Source organism: Siniperca chuatsi, linkage group LG1 (genome assembly GCF_020085105.1).
Source record: "Siniperca chuatsi isolate FFG_IHB_CAS linkage group LG1, ASM2008510v1, whole genome shotgun sequence".
Lineage (NCBI taxonomy): Eukaryota > Metazoa > Chordata > Actinopteri > Centrarchiformes > Sinipercidae > Siniperca > Siniperca chuatsi.
Genome location: NC_058042.1, coordinates 1,543,670 through 1,556,156, shown reverse-complemented (window position 1 = coordinate 1,556,156; position 12,487 = coordinate 1,543,670). Strand labels below are relative to the sequence as shown.

The following is a 12,487-nucleotide window of genomic DNA, read 5'->3' as shown; positions in this document are numbered from 1 at the left end:
GAAGTATGATGCGGCCGTACCTTAACATGCCGCCCTACATTCATTAGGAAGTGGCTGTAGCAGGGTAGATACAATCCAAATTACTGACACTCTGGACCAGTGAGTTCTAATCCAATTCATGTACTTCTAGTACAATTTAATTCAAAATATATCACTTTCTCCCAGTCACAGCTCACGGTTGGACTGAAAGGGGAGACCACACATGAGCTGTAGGTTTGTTTCAATCAACTCAAAAGGAAAAAGGCAGAAAAGGTAAAAGTCATAAGAGAAACAGAGTGACGGTTGAACAGCATTTAACAACATTATTATTCATTTCTTCTTCTAAGAATGATTCAGAGCAGTTGAGAAAGCACTTCAGGGTGAGGAGGATACCTGTACCAACAAAAAACTAATTTCTTAATGACAGTCAGCAGAAAGATCATCAGTCTATTCTAATAAGTTGTGGGAAACGAGGTGAAAGTAATGCTGTTTTGGCTCTCTGTACCTCTCAGCAAACGGTTTTACTGCCAAATAGTGATGTGAAAAGTGTTTGAGTGTCAGCACACCATCCATGTGATGTGAAGCTGACACCCTTACACCCACTGCCCATCACAGCACAGACATTTACAGACATGTTGACTTGTGCTGTTTGAGAGGCAGGGGTGAAGACATTTTTTTAAAAAGGACACCAGCTGTCTGCAGTGAGGAGAGTGATACAGGAGCTGATGTATCCGAGTTCCCCGAATGTTGCACCTCTTCACCAGCAGAGAACAGAAACATCAACTAACAATAACGGTCTCAGAGCAACATCATCTTCAAGTTTGATTATCTGGTCTGGGCCACTAAAAACATACTGTAATGAGCCGAAAGTACTCAGAGGTAACACAACGTTAACTGTCCAATAAAAACACGAACCTTAACTTCACCTTCAATCAAACCAGTTTGGCAACAAGAAACATTTTATTACAACTCCAACGTTTATCTTCTAAAAGGACTTATATCTTATGTTCAAAATGCTACAGAGACATCAGAGCTACCAGAAATTCACCAAAACGTTAGCAGACATTATTTTTGATAAATCAGCCACATATTCAAAAACTAAATGGAATGATTTAATTTATCCCCTGAAAAAATACCAATACTAACTTTTGTGACAGAATAACAATTCAGGGAGGAAAATTATAACAGTTGTCTGGTTCATATCACCTGCCATGAGCCAGGTTTTTGTTGGTCAGATAAAACAGGCATTTTATAAACCAAACAGTTTATCAATGAATCGACAAAATAATTTGCAGATTGATTGATAATGGAAATTATTGTTAGTTTTAACCCAATTTTAACCAAACTACGATGTTTCCTTTACCGTAACCAAGTTGAGTTTGTGTCAAAACCGAACCAGACTTGGACCAAAGCGTTGTCACATCAAAAAACAGATTTATGTGCTGTGATCTGTAACAGTTTGGAAGACACAGACAAATGATGTTATTCTTCTGATCCGGACATCAGAAAACAGCCACACTTCTGAGACTGAACTCTGACACGAGGATCAAACACTGCTTCAGTGTACATGATATATATTTACAATATTCTCCCTCTTCACAGGGAAGTTAAGGGGAAAAAAGATTAAAGACAGATGTAAATGGTTCAAATCAACTTTATTTCTCTAACTGTATGTGTGTCTGCAATTAAAATGAGGACATTATCTGAATTTTAGGAACTGAAAACAGTCTTGTGTTAAAAACAAATGCAAGGGACTGTGTGGGTTGGGGCTTCAGGTACAGGTGAGGTGATGAAATATGATCCAAGATCCAAGTTTCACAAAATAAATTTGCAAACACACAAACGGTGACAACGTCACATTTCACAAATGGCACAAATGACTGCCAGGAGACTTCCCATGATGCACCTCTCTCCTCCTCTCCATCTGTATGCATTCTTATCCCATTACTGCATGTTACTAACTCGACATCTTCTCTCTCCCGTAGTTTTGTGCTTTCTCGTCTCTCTCCTCTCTCCTTCAGTCACTTTCAGCAGGTATTTCTGCCTCCAGAGTTGCAGAGTCTGGATCTGTGATTGCGGGCTTCCTACTACCCACGTGTTCCTGCTCGACGATCGCTACTACAGTTATTATTAGTCATATTACTATCATTATCATTATTATTCCTATCATTATTATTACTATTAATATTTTATTAAAAGGTCCAGTGTGTAACATTTAGGAGGAGCTATTGGCAGATATGGAATATGATATTTGTTGTATGTATGTTTTCATTTGTGTATAATCACCAGAAAATAAGAATCGTTGTGTTTTCGTTACCTTAGAATAATTTTTATCTACAGAGGGAGCGGGTCCCCTTCCACGGAGGTCGCCATGTTGCGGTGCCATGTTTCTACAGTAGCCCAGAATGGACAAACTAAACACTGGTTCTATATAGGGCCTTACGTGTTTTTCACAAGTTTCGTGGCCAAAGGCGAGCAGGATTCAAATGGTTGAAAACTACAATTTCACCACTAGATGCCACTACATTCTCCACACTGGAACTTTAATATTAATATTATTTCCGCTGCCTACCATTACTATTTTATTTATTTTAAAACTCGATTTAGAATTTGCATTGTTCAACTGTATGTTCTCTTTCCCCCTGCTCCCTGAGCCTATAGGTTCTGCTCAAGGTTTCTGCCTCTTAAAGGCAGTTTTTTCTTGCCACTGTCACCAAGTGCTTGCTCATGGTGTGAATTGTTGGGTCTCTGTAAATAACATTATAAAGAGTATAGTCTAGACCTGGTCTATAGGAAATGGGCAATGAGAGAACTTCTGTTATGAATTGGTGCAATATGAATAAAATTGAATTGAATTGAATTGATTGTCTTCTGTAAATTACAGATAAACTATCAACTTGTACAGACCGTTGCATGCTAATCTAGTCTGGGTCCCAAATGTTTGTTCTGATTAGTGAAATGTGTGAGAGGAAGTGATGTCATGTTGCAAGTCGCAGCTCAAATGGGCCACAGGAAGTCCAGATTGATTAACAGATCCGTGAGTTTGAAGGTCAGAGACCAAAACACAGAGGTTTATGCACCTATCAAGAAGCATTTGATCATTCATTTGATCATTTTTGGAAGAAAAAACATTTCCACTGTGAGACTCTGAGGAGCCTGAACTCGAGGCGATGTTGCGTGGTGTTGGTTCTGGTGCAGAATACGAGAGCGAAGAAGAGGAGATGGGTTAGGTAGTTATTTATGGAAGTGTGGTGGTTGAGGTGTGGTCCTGCTCCTGAAACTCTGCTAACTCCAATTCATGTACCAGCCCCGGCACCAGTACCTCAGCCATCTACTTCCACCACAAGCGCCCTAGCAACTCAAACGCATCAATGAAGAATGAATCATGCCTTTCATGAGATGCATCGCGCACAATTTCATAATCACAGTCAAGTGCCAGGTCATGCTAACGTCATTGCTGATTCTTTATCCCGTTTCAACTTCTAGGTATTTAAGAGCCTTTGCCCAGAAGCCAGCCCAACGCCTACAGCAGTTCCCCCTCCAGAATCATTAGCCTTGCATTAAATCAGCTTTCCCTGCAGTTATATCTAGAATCTGCCAGGCTTAAAATGAGAAAGGGTCTAGCCGCATCTACCCTAAAATCCTATGATTTTGCTTGAAAAACTTTTGCCTTGTTCTGTGTTTTTCTGAAATTTGCCTCTAAAAACCTGTTACAATCAGTGCTGTTTGCGCATTTATTTGTCATTGCATGGATGTGCGGCACTACAAGCCACAGTATAGAAGAGGCCTGCTTGCGGGTATCCAGTTCAGTGCTAGATGTTTTGGTCCTTCTTTCCCCAGCCTAGTTTCCATCCAGCCATTAAATTGTTATTTAAAGGTATTTATAAAGTTTCCCCCTCTAACACTGATAATAGACTCCCCATTACACTCTCTATCTTGCATAAAATGCTTTCAGTCTTGAGACATGGTTGTTTTTCTCCCTACGTTGACTCACTCTTAGATTGTTCCAACCTATTAACCTATTATGAGCTTTTACTTCATTCGATCCAGCTAAAGACTTTTCCTTTTCGGATTTAACTTTACACCCAGATTTCTTTAGTCTTTTCCTCAAACACGCTTAAGCTGGAGGTGCTTGCGCTGTTATCATTGCTTGCACTGATTCTCATCTCTCTGTCCTTTTAAATCCATGTGTAAATATTTAAAAAAACAGATCTGTCTCTGACCGTTATTAACCCCTGACAATAATCCCTTGTCCAAATCTTGGTTTAGCCATCATTTAGAGCAGACACCTTTGAGATGTAACATACCCCCAAAGCATTATTCAGGTCATTCATTTAGAATAGTTGCCGCAATCTCCGCTGCCATGCGAGGTCTATCAACAGCTTCCCTTCAACAACTGGGCCACTGGACATCCTCTGCTTATGCTTCTTACGTGCGCCCTGATGCCACTGCAATCATCAAAGCTCAAAGATCCCTAAGGCCTTAACAATTATGGTGAGCTATTGCATATAACTGGTGGTTGGTGGTTTGTGTTGTATCACCTTTTATTCAGCTAATTACTAATTCTCAGGTTATTGCTGACCCCTCTGGCCAAATCCATTCATTAATGAATTTCTGTTTTCTATGCCCATTAACATCACTGCTATCCATTTGCCATTTCTGGCATAGCTATACATCGCAAGCAGCGCATTTCGCCCCCTAGCCATTGCTGGCCAAAGCTATACATTGCAACAACAAAAAAAGTAAAACATGAATAAATACAATATTTATTCTTAGTATACTGACAATTCTATTCTCTTAACCTCAAAAATGTTTCATGTCATGCACTATTATGCTTCATCTCTTAGCAGATTATGCCATCTTGTTTGATTAATCATGGCTGTTTCACTCCGGCTCAGTAAGTAAGCATTCTTTAGAGAAAATATTAGGCTGAATTGACTATATGCTGTGTGATGTATACTGAGAGGAAGAGGAGTCCTCTGAGTGAACTAAGTCTGGTTTGTCTCGTGGGAGAGTTCTTATCTACAGAACATATTCTGTGTAATTCTGTGGAAGAAAGGAGGTTCTGTCACTAGAGAAAGAGATATCGTGCTTCATGAGGGAGTTGTTTCCTGTAAACCACCTGCCTGTCCTTGGACTTGTTTTTCTCTCTGTACGAAAACTCTTTCTTAGCCTTGAAGAGAAACTGCACTTCATCTCTGAGGTATGTTCCTCCCGCACAGCATGAAATAAAGAACTGATTCATGGCATCTACAGTGAGTTTTTGTCTCAAAATTTTAACTAGAAAATTTTAGTTCACTTAACTGGAAATTAATCACATGTACAGCATTTACATGAAGTATTCATAAAAGATTATACTCTGTAAAACACTTCCTGAAGAAATCTGAAGATAATATCGACGGAATCCTGTATGAGCCTGTATTTATTATTTTCAGTTTTGTCCTTTTTTATCAAGGTTTTTGTAAATCAATGACTTCTGTTTATTCATTTTATTTCCGAACTGTTAAATATGGATGCAGTGAATTCAGTCCTGCAGATGAGAATCTCAACTTAGTTTTGTTGTTAGCCAAGGTTATCATTACTAAATAGAAACGAGACTACTGTATTACAAACTGTATTTTCTGTATATTTTTCATTATTATTCCTGCTTCATTGTGTTCTGTTTCATCAGTGTGTGTTTCCTCTGGTTTCTCATATTATGAAGCTCTATGTTTTGTATTGATATCATGGCATTTTTTATCTGTATTATACTTCCTTCTCTCTTTTTTTGAGGATATTTTTCAGCCATAGTCATATTATTCTATTTTGGTATAGTACTTGGAGCTATATAAATAAAATTGAAATGAACATGCCTGTGTTTCCTTTGTGAGTCACCTCAGAGTGTAATGGTCTGTGAATTAAAATGCACATTTTCTGCATCGTTTGGATATTTGTGTTCATAAATATCCTACAATTTATGACCGAGCTGAAGATATTTCAATGATTTGAAATACATAAGTTATCTGTCCGATCCAATCGATTCAGCGTCATGACTGAAACTTCATAAAACTCGGCCCACTGGGAGTTGAAACATGGCCACTTCTAGTTTGAATGGACATTTTGAAAATGTCAAAAATGGATTCAACATCGTCAAAAAAACAAAACAAAACCACTCCAATATTGTCCAAATCTGCCAAGAAGTTGCTGAACTATTATCCATATAGGTGATTATGCTAATCAATGCAAATTATGCTAATTACCCAACATATGCAAGTTAGTTGTTAGTTGGGAATGCATACTGTACATTTCAAACATAAAACTTTGGGATACTCAAACATTTCCAGGTTCACATTGCTGGCAAGTAGATTATAAGGACAGATGGATCTCCAATGGCTACAAACAGAAATAAAACAACATGTTTGCTGATGATGAACATTTATTGCAGTAAATGTCAAAGCTTGTGTTTGCAGTGGTAACAGTGAAGCTGACTGGTCCAACTGCAGCAGCTCTTTGTGTTCACTCTGAACTAAGCGATCCTCACTGCACACATGTAGGACCTGTGCTGACCACACTGCTCGTCGTTCCACAGAGTCCAGTCTGGAAAACAGGAAAAACGTGGTTCAGTGTCAGTGGGGTTTTAAGGGTTAATGGTAATGTCCCCCTTCTGATGTTTCTCAGGTGTATGGAGGAAAATCAGCAGTGGATGAAGTACTCAGACCTTTTACATAAGTAAAAGTAGCAATACCACGCTGTAATGTACAGTGGCTACATTTTATTCTGCCGACTGGGCTGGCTTTGTCCTTCCCTTGAACCTGTGTCTCTTGTCATATTGAGGAAACCCAGGACTCTGATTATAATGATGTACTGTCTACTCCTCCCTTACGTAATCCATGCATTGCCTACATACTCAGTGAGAAACCGTCTGCTGCATCACAGACATATTATTATTTTGTTCAATAAAACTTGCATTATAAACACAGATCACTTTTAAACATCATCTCTTATTTTCAATTCCTTTCTATTAAATGATAACCTCTCCTCCTCAGCCTTTTGTTTACTTACCCCAGTAGTTCATCTCAACGCATTCTTCTCTGAGCAAAAACATGTCTGGCTGGCCATAAGCCCATCTGCTGAATGTATTATCAGTTCCATCGGTCCAAACATATTTCACAACACCATTAATGCGCTTCTACGAATACAAATAAGAATAAACGAATATCAGAGGGTGACTACTTTGCTGTCATTCACAAGGCATGTTTTTCAGATGAAAAATGATGATTACGATAGCCCCAGTTAGTCCCTCGAAGAGTAGGATGAGATGTGAGGCAAAGATAGTGTTACTGAAGTTAGTAACAGTTATAGTTCCAAAACATAGAGCATAATTATCCCCCAACTAGAAGTAAGACAAAGAATAATAATAGGCGCAACAAAACTCATTAATATTACCCTTTTTTCATTACTATCAATAAATCTTTTGGCAATGTCTCATCAACATGTTTCTACACTGATCCTCTATTCATTCATAAACAGATATTTGCCCTGTGTTGGGTGCATTAAGAGAAGACATACAGTGGGTACGGAAAGTATCCAGACCCCTTTAAATTTTTCACTCTGTTTCATTGCAGCCATTTGCTAAAATCAAAAAAGTTCATTTTATTTCTCATTAATGACAGAAAAAAACAGAAATGTAGAATTTTTTGCAAATTTATTAAAAAAGAAAAACTGAAATATCACATGGTCATAAGTATTCAGACCCTTTGCTGTGACACTCATATTTAACTCACATGCTGTCCATTTCTTCTGATCCTCCTTGAAATGGTTCTACTCCTTCATTGGAGTCACATGACCATGTGATATTTCAGTTTTTCTTTTTTAATAAATTTGCAAAAAATTCTACATTTCTGTTTTTTTCTGTCAAGATGGGGTGCTGAGTGTACATTAATGAGAAATAAAATGAACTTTTTTGATTTTAGCAAATGGCTGCAATGAAACAAAGAGTGAAAAATTTAAAGGGGTCTGAATACTTTCCGTTCCCACTGTATGTCATTTCTGGCTACTATCTTTGTTTGGATCAGGAAAGTTGCAACTTTCAAACAAAAACTGGTTTAAAATCTATTTAATTGTGCAGCAGATGGAATATTTTTTCATCACATGGTTAAAAGAATCTTTGAGGGTCTTGGAAATACCTTCAGAACTGTGGTAAGTGTTGTCAAACCACCTTTCGGGTTTTTCAAAGATCACTGTGTATTTATTTTTCAGAGAAACGCATGCTTACCTCTGTGGCTCAATTGTAAACCCATTAGAGGCACAGACTGGGCGCATATTAATGATTGAACAGAAACATTCAATGCTTACAATCTTCATTTGGAGTCCGATCCAGTAATGATCTTTTCCAGGGTGATCTCTATACATGGTGCACACCGCTTGGTGCAGCTCCACATCGTCGTGGATTGACACCAGATGACCCATAAAGTTGCCATGTCTGTACTTGTTACAGGTTTTCTGAAATCAACAGAAATAAGAAGAATTAGTCTTCACTGACACTTCACCATGGGTGCATCCCAATTCCCTGGTTTGATCTTTCCTCGCTCGACCCGGGGATTGATCTGGTCCACCATCATGAAGGCCGTTCAAATTCCAACACAGAAGCAGTTTTTCTGTTTGACCACCAGTCCCAGTCCAGGTGGGTGCTAGATGTTTTTTAATACCCCATTAGCTTCTGCATCACAGGAGCTATTCTTGCTGGGGTCCATGCAATTTACATGGTGACAATACAAACAAACACAATCACATTCACACTACTCATCACAATCCACTAAGACATTGTAATGCACGTCTACTGTAAATAAAAAAATAACAATTGACACAATTTAAATAACACAAACACAAAAATCATGATCTAACATAAATCTCATCATTTAACTCAGAAAGCCCATGACACCCTTACACACCAAAGAATACTTATTAATGACTAACGTTTCTTTTTAAGTAATGCTCTTGTGGTGTTTTTTTAAAACCATATATATTATGGTAGAAAAGGTTTCAGTCGTAGTCATCTGGACACTGTTTTCAGTGTGTTGTTGTGTAATATGATTTGGGAGTGAATTCCATGTTTGCATTGCTCTGTATATTACTGTACGTTGAACTGGTGTTTTGGATTTTGGCAATGTAAAACAACCTCCAGCAGCATGACTTGTTGAATAATTGTGTGTATCTGTACTAAAGGACAGTTTTTATTAAAAAATAGATGGAGTCTTTCTTGTTACGACATCCCTAATGAAAACCATCAATGAATACAGCAGTCTATTTGTCACATCAAACCAAGAGAGACCTTCATGCATTTTAGTAACATTTGTTCTCAACCCACAATATAGAGCTACTCGTGCCGCTTTATTCTGCACCAGCTGCAATTTTCATATATTACCTCATGATGTATTGGACCAAACTGCTGAGCAATAATCCAGGTGAGACAAAACCAAAGCTTGAATTTCACGTTTGATAGTTTGTTGGGTCTGATATTTTGCACTAGACATTGGTGGTGGTTTGAGGTGACTTTCCCCGCTCCACTGTCAGCACTTTGAGTATTCAAGATAAAGCACTATATACATGGAATCCTCTTCTGTTACACATTTACATTTCAGTTCAACTTTATTTATATAGCGCCAATTCATAACAGAAGTTATCTCATTGCACTTTTCCTATAGAGCAGGTCTAGACCGTACTCTTTATAATATTATTTACAGAGACCCAACAAATCCCACCATGTGCAAGCACTTGGCGACAGTGGCAAGGAAAAACTTCCTTTAAACATTTAAACTTTTCAATTTCCATGCGCTATATAAATAAAATTGAACTGAATTGAATTTTGAATCAATAACCATTTTCCGTTTTTGTTTCCTTTTTCTTTTCAACATTTAATTCTGATTATCCTGAGTATTATAATGATAATTTATTCACCATTTATTTTATTTTTCCCTTTTAATTTAAATTCTGGGTAACATGACCCTCCATAGCCGTGCCTCTGTGTAAAGAAACTGACGTCGCCTCAGATTATTCTTGAGAAAGGACGTCTCATTCCACTAAAAATGTGTTCATCAAATCCTCTTTCCTCGTGCGTAGATGCAATAAAGGGAACTGAGATTCACCCCATGACTGTCTGAACAGGAGGAGGTCACATTTACTGTCTGTAAGTCTGATGTGTGTGTTTGTTTTCTTCACCTCTGCATCATCAAAGCTCAAGCGCTCATTGCTGACCGCCTTCACACAGCGGTTGTCACCCATCTGGAACCAGTTTTCATTATTGATCTTGTGTCTACATGGTATGGCTGGATATTTTGTTTCACACGTCTGCTTAGGATCCCCTGTGACAAAGAAAGAGTGAAGGGAAATGAAGTGTTGTCCGTATTGTGTTCCTGTTGTCTGTGTTGAACATTATGTTGTGACTGTTTGGTTCTTACATGCTGCAGAAGCCGACATGAACATCAGGACCAGCAGAAGAAGGGTGGCAGTTCCCACAATAGGACGCATGGCTCAGGACTCTCTGACTCTCACAGCACTCAACAACTGGAAAATCACCTAATGACACAGGACCAACTGATGCTTTTTTAAAGATGCATTTTACATATATAAATAAAGATGTATATTTTTTTAGAAAGTTACAGCTCAAGTGTTGGTTAAAGCTTCTAAGGCTCGGAGAGAGAAACTGGCCACTAAATTAAATTCTCCAGGACTTACCCCGAACCAACAGGCAAGAAAGACACCTCTGACTCAGATTTCAACTTTAAAGGGTAACTACACCCTCAGATTCTGCTTGTTCTTACACAATGTGTGTATTGTTGGAAAAATCACCTGTATTAACACCATATGGCGACAAGAATCTCTGTAAATACAGAGCGCAACTAAATAATAATGGAGTGTGTAGTTCCTCTTTAAGGATCTCAAATCTGCTTTTTAAAAAAAGCTAAACTGCAACAATGTTTCTCTCAGAGCAACACAGAGAGAATAATACACACTTAGATATCTGCTAGCCTTGACTTTTGTTTTTCGTCATTTAAGTTTGTATCTGTTTTAACATTTTGACATTATACAAATATGCTTTTGATTTACAGTCCTAGAGCAAATAAATCAGACATGTTTAATTAAAACGAAGAAAAATATATATCCCAAACCCTCTCTGATGATGAAGATGTTGCTCCATTAATGTATGTCAGAAAATGATTTGTCAAGGGTTTTTTTTGACTACAGTTACCGACTATCATATTTTCAAAAGACGGTTGGCCATTGCAATGCTCTGTTATATCTGTTCTTCCCCAAAAAGTCATGAATCGGTTACAGTTGATTCAGAACTCTGCTGCTGACTTCTGACTCGGACCAGAAGGAGAGAGCACATTACACATATTTTAAAGTCTTTACAATAAATGAATGAATGACATCTTTATTATTGTGTCATGCATATAACTCTGCCCAGCTCGAATGGGCTTACAAGACACCATAAAATCATACCAGCCAGGACCAGAGTGCAGCGTTTGCATTTCTAAAACAGAAAATGTCAATGTTCATCAATTGTATTATTATCTTTCTATTGATCTATTTTATAGTTTTCATTTCTTCACTTTTATCATTACTATTTTTCGTGCATTTTAGTCTCCACTTGTTTTATGGTTTATATTTGTCTCATTGTTAACTTGTAAATCACTTTGAATTCCACTAACCTGCATGTCAGTTAGTTATTGTGTCGTGTACATACACGACATGAACAGAACTTCTTACATATAGCATATAACGTTACATGGCGAACAAGGAACTTTGTTTTCTGTTCCAAACTCAACAAAACAATTGCCACAAAAAAGCTTCCCCTCCTAAAACACAAGTCAAGGTTTTAATAATCATCCAACCAGAAGAACATTTGACTAAAAATATGAAAGGTGCTACAAACCAAGCGATTGATTGGAAATGTCCGTTCCTGTTCTCCTGAAACAGACACAGTAACAGGACTCACCTCAGGTGTGTCGTCTCGTTCCTCGTCCGTCTGGATGTCAGTCTGATCTTTGACGCGGTTAAATATGAAAGCTGATGCCCTGAATACCTGTGATTTTAATGAGCAAACACAGAATGGTGAGAGAAAAATGTAGTGTCAAAACCAACAAAAAAAACGTCATTCTTATGTAACGAGACCCATGAGACTGACACACATGGCCTGTGTGCTGCAGCCCAGAGAACCCCCTTAACAAGCAGAAGCAGTGGATGGCACCTGGTTGAGTTATCACTCAAGCTTGACAAACTATATGTTGTCTATATGTTTGTGTGAATCATTTTAAGATCCCAGTATCACTGTGACAAGTTTCTCATGTGGTAACAGGAGAATATACAGAGCAGCAAAGAAAAGTCAAATAAAAAAGACAATAGATAAAAGTGGGAGATAACTTACAACTTACATTTTTACCAAGTTTATGCCTCTGAAAATGTAACTGATTATCACTTTTTGATAGTTTAAATTACAAAGAGGTAACGTTCAGAACAGACAAGAATC

General features: G+C 38.0%; 1 protein-coding gene across 2 annotated transcripts; it reads right to left on the bottom strand.

Moving 5' to 3' along the window:
- Positions 1–6,376: 6,376 nt before the first annotated feature.
- On the bottom strand, positions 6,377–12,035 carry LOC122880017 (C-type lectin PAL-like). Of its 2 annotated transcripts, none has more exons than XM_044204747.1 (6): positions 11,957–12,035; positions 10,416–10,551; positions 10,177–10,319; positions 8,314–8,460; positions 7,021–7,147; positions 6,377–6,555 (listed from the first exon to the last, which is right to left on the bottom strand). In XM_044204747.1, exons 2-6 carry the CDS (start codon positions 10,483–10,485, stop codon positions 6,485–6,487), a joined length of 558 nt encoding a protein of 185 aa, XP_044060682.1. In that variant the 5' UTR covers positions 10,486–10,551; positions 11,957–12,035; the 3' UTR covers positions 6,377–6,484. The 2 variants fall into 2 exon arrangements, with proteins under 2 accessions (XP_044060682.1, XP_044060674.1); XM_044204739.1 differs by having other exon boundaries at positions 10,416–10,533; positions 11,957–12,027.
- Between the last annotated feature and the right edge of the window lie 452 nt (positions 12,036–12,487).

Excerpts from the sequence above, each read along its gene's own strand:
- LOC122880017 (XM_044204747.1), bottom strand. The coding sequence starts at position 10,485 with ATGCGTCCTATTGTGGGAACTGCCACCCTTCTTCTGCTGGTCCTGATG. Across the intron at positions 7,148-8,313 it reads TCGGACTCCAAATGAAGATT|AAGCGCATTAATGGTGTTGT; the intron begins GTAAGCATTGAA and ends TTGTATTCGTAG. Across the intron at positions 6,556-7,020 it reads CGTTGAGATGAACTACTGGG|ACTGGACTCTGTGGAACGAC; the intron begins GTAAGTAAACAA and ends CCTGTTTTCCAG.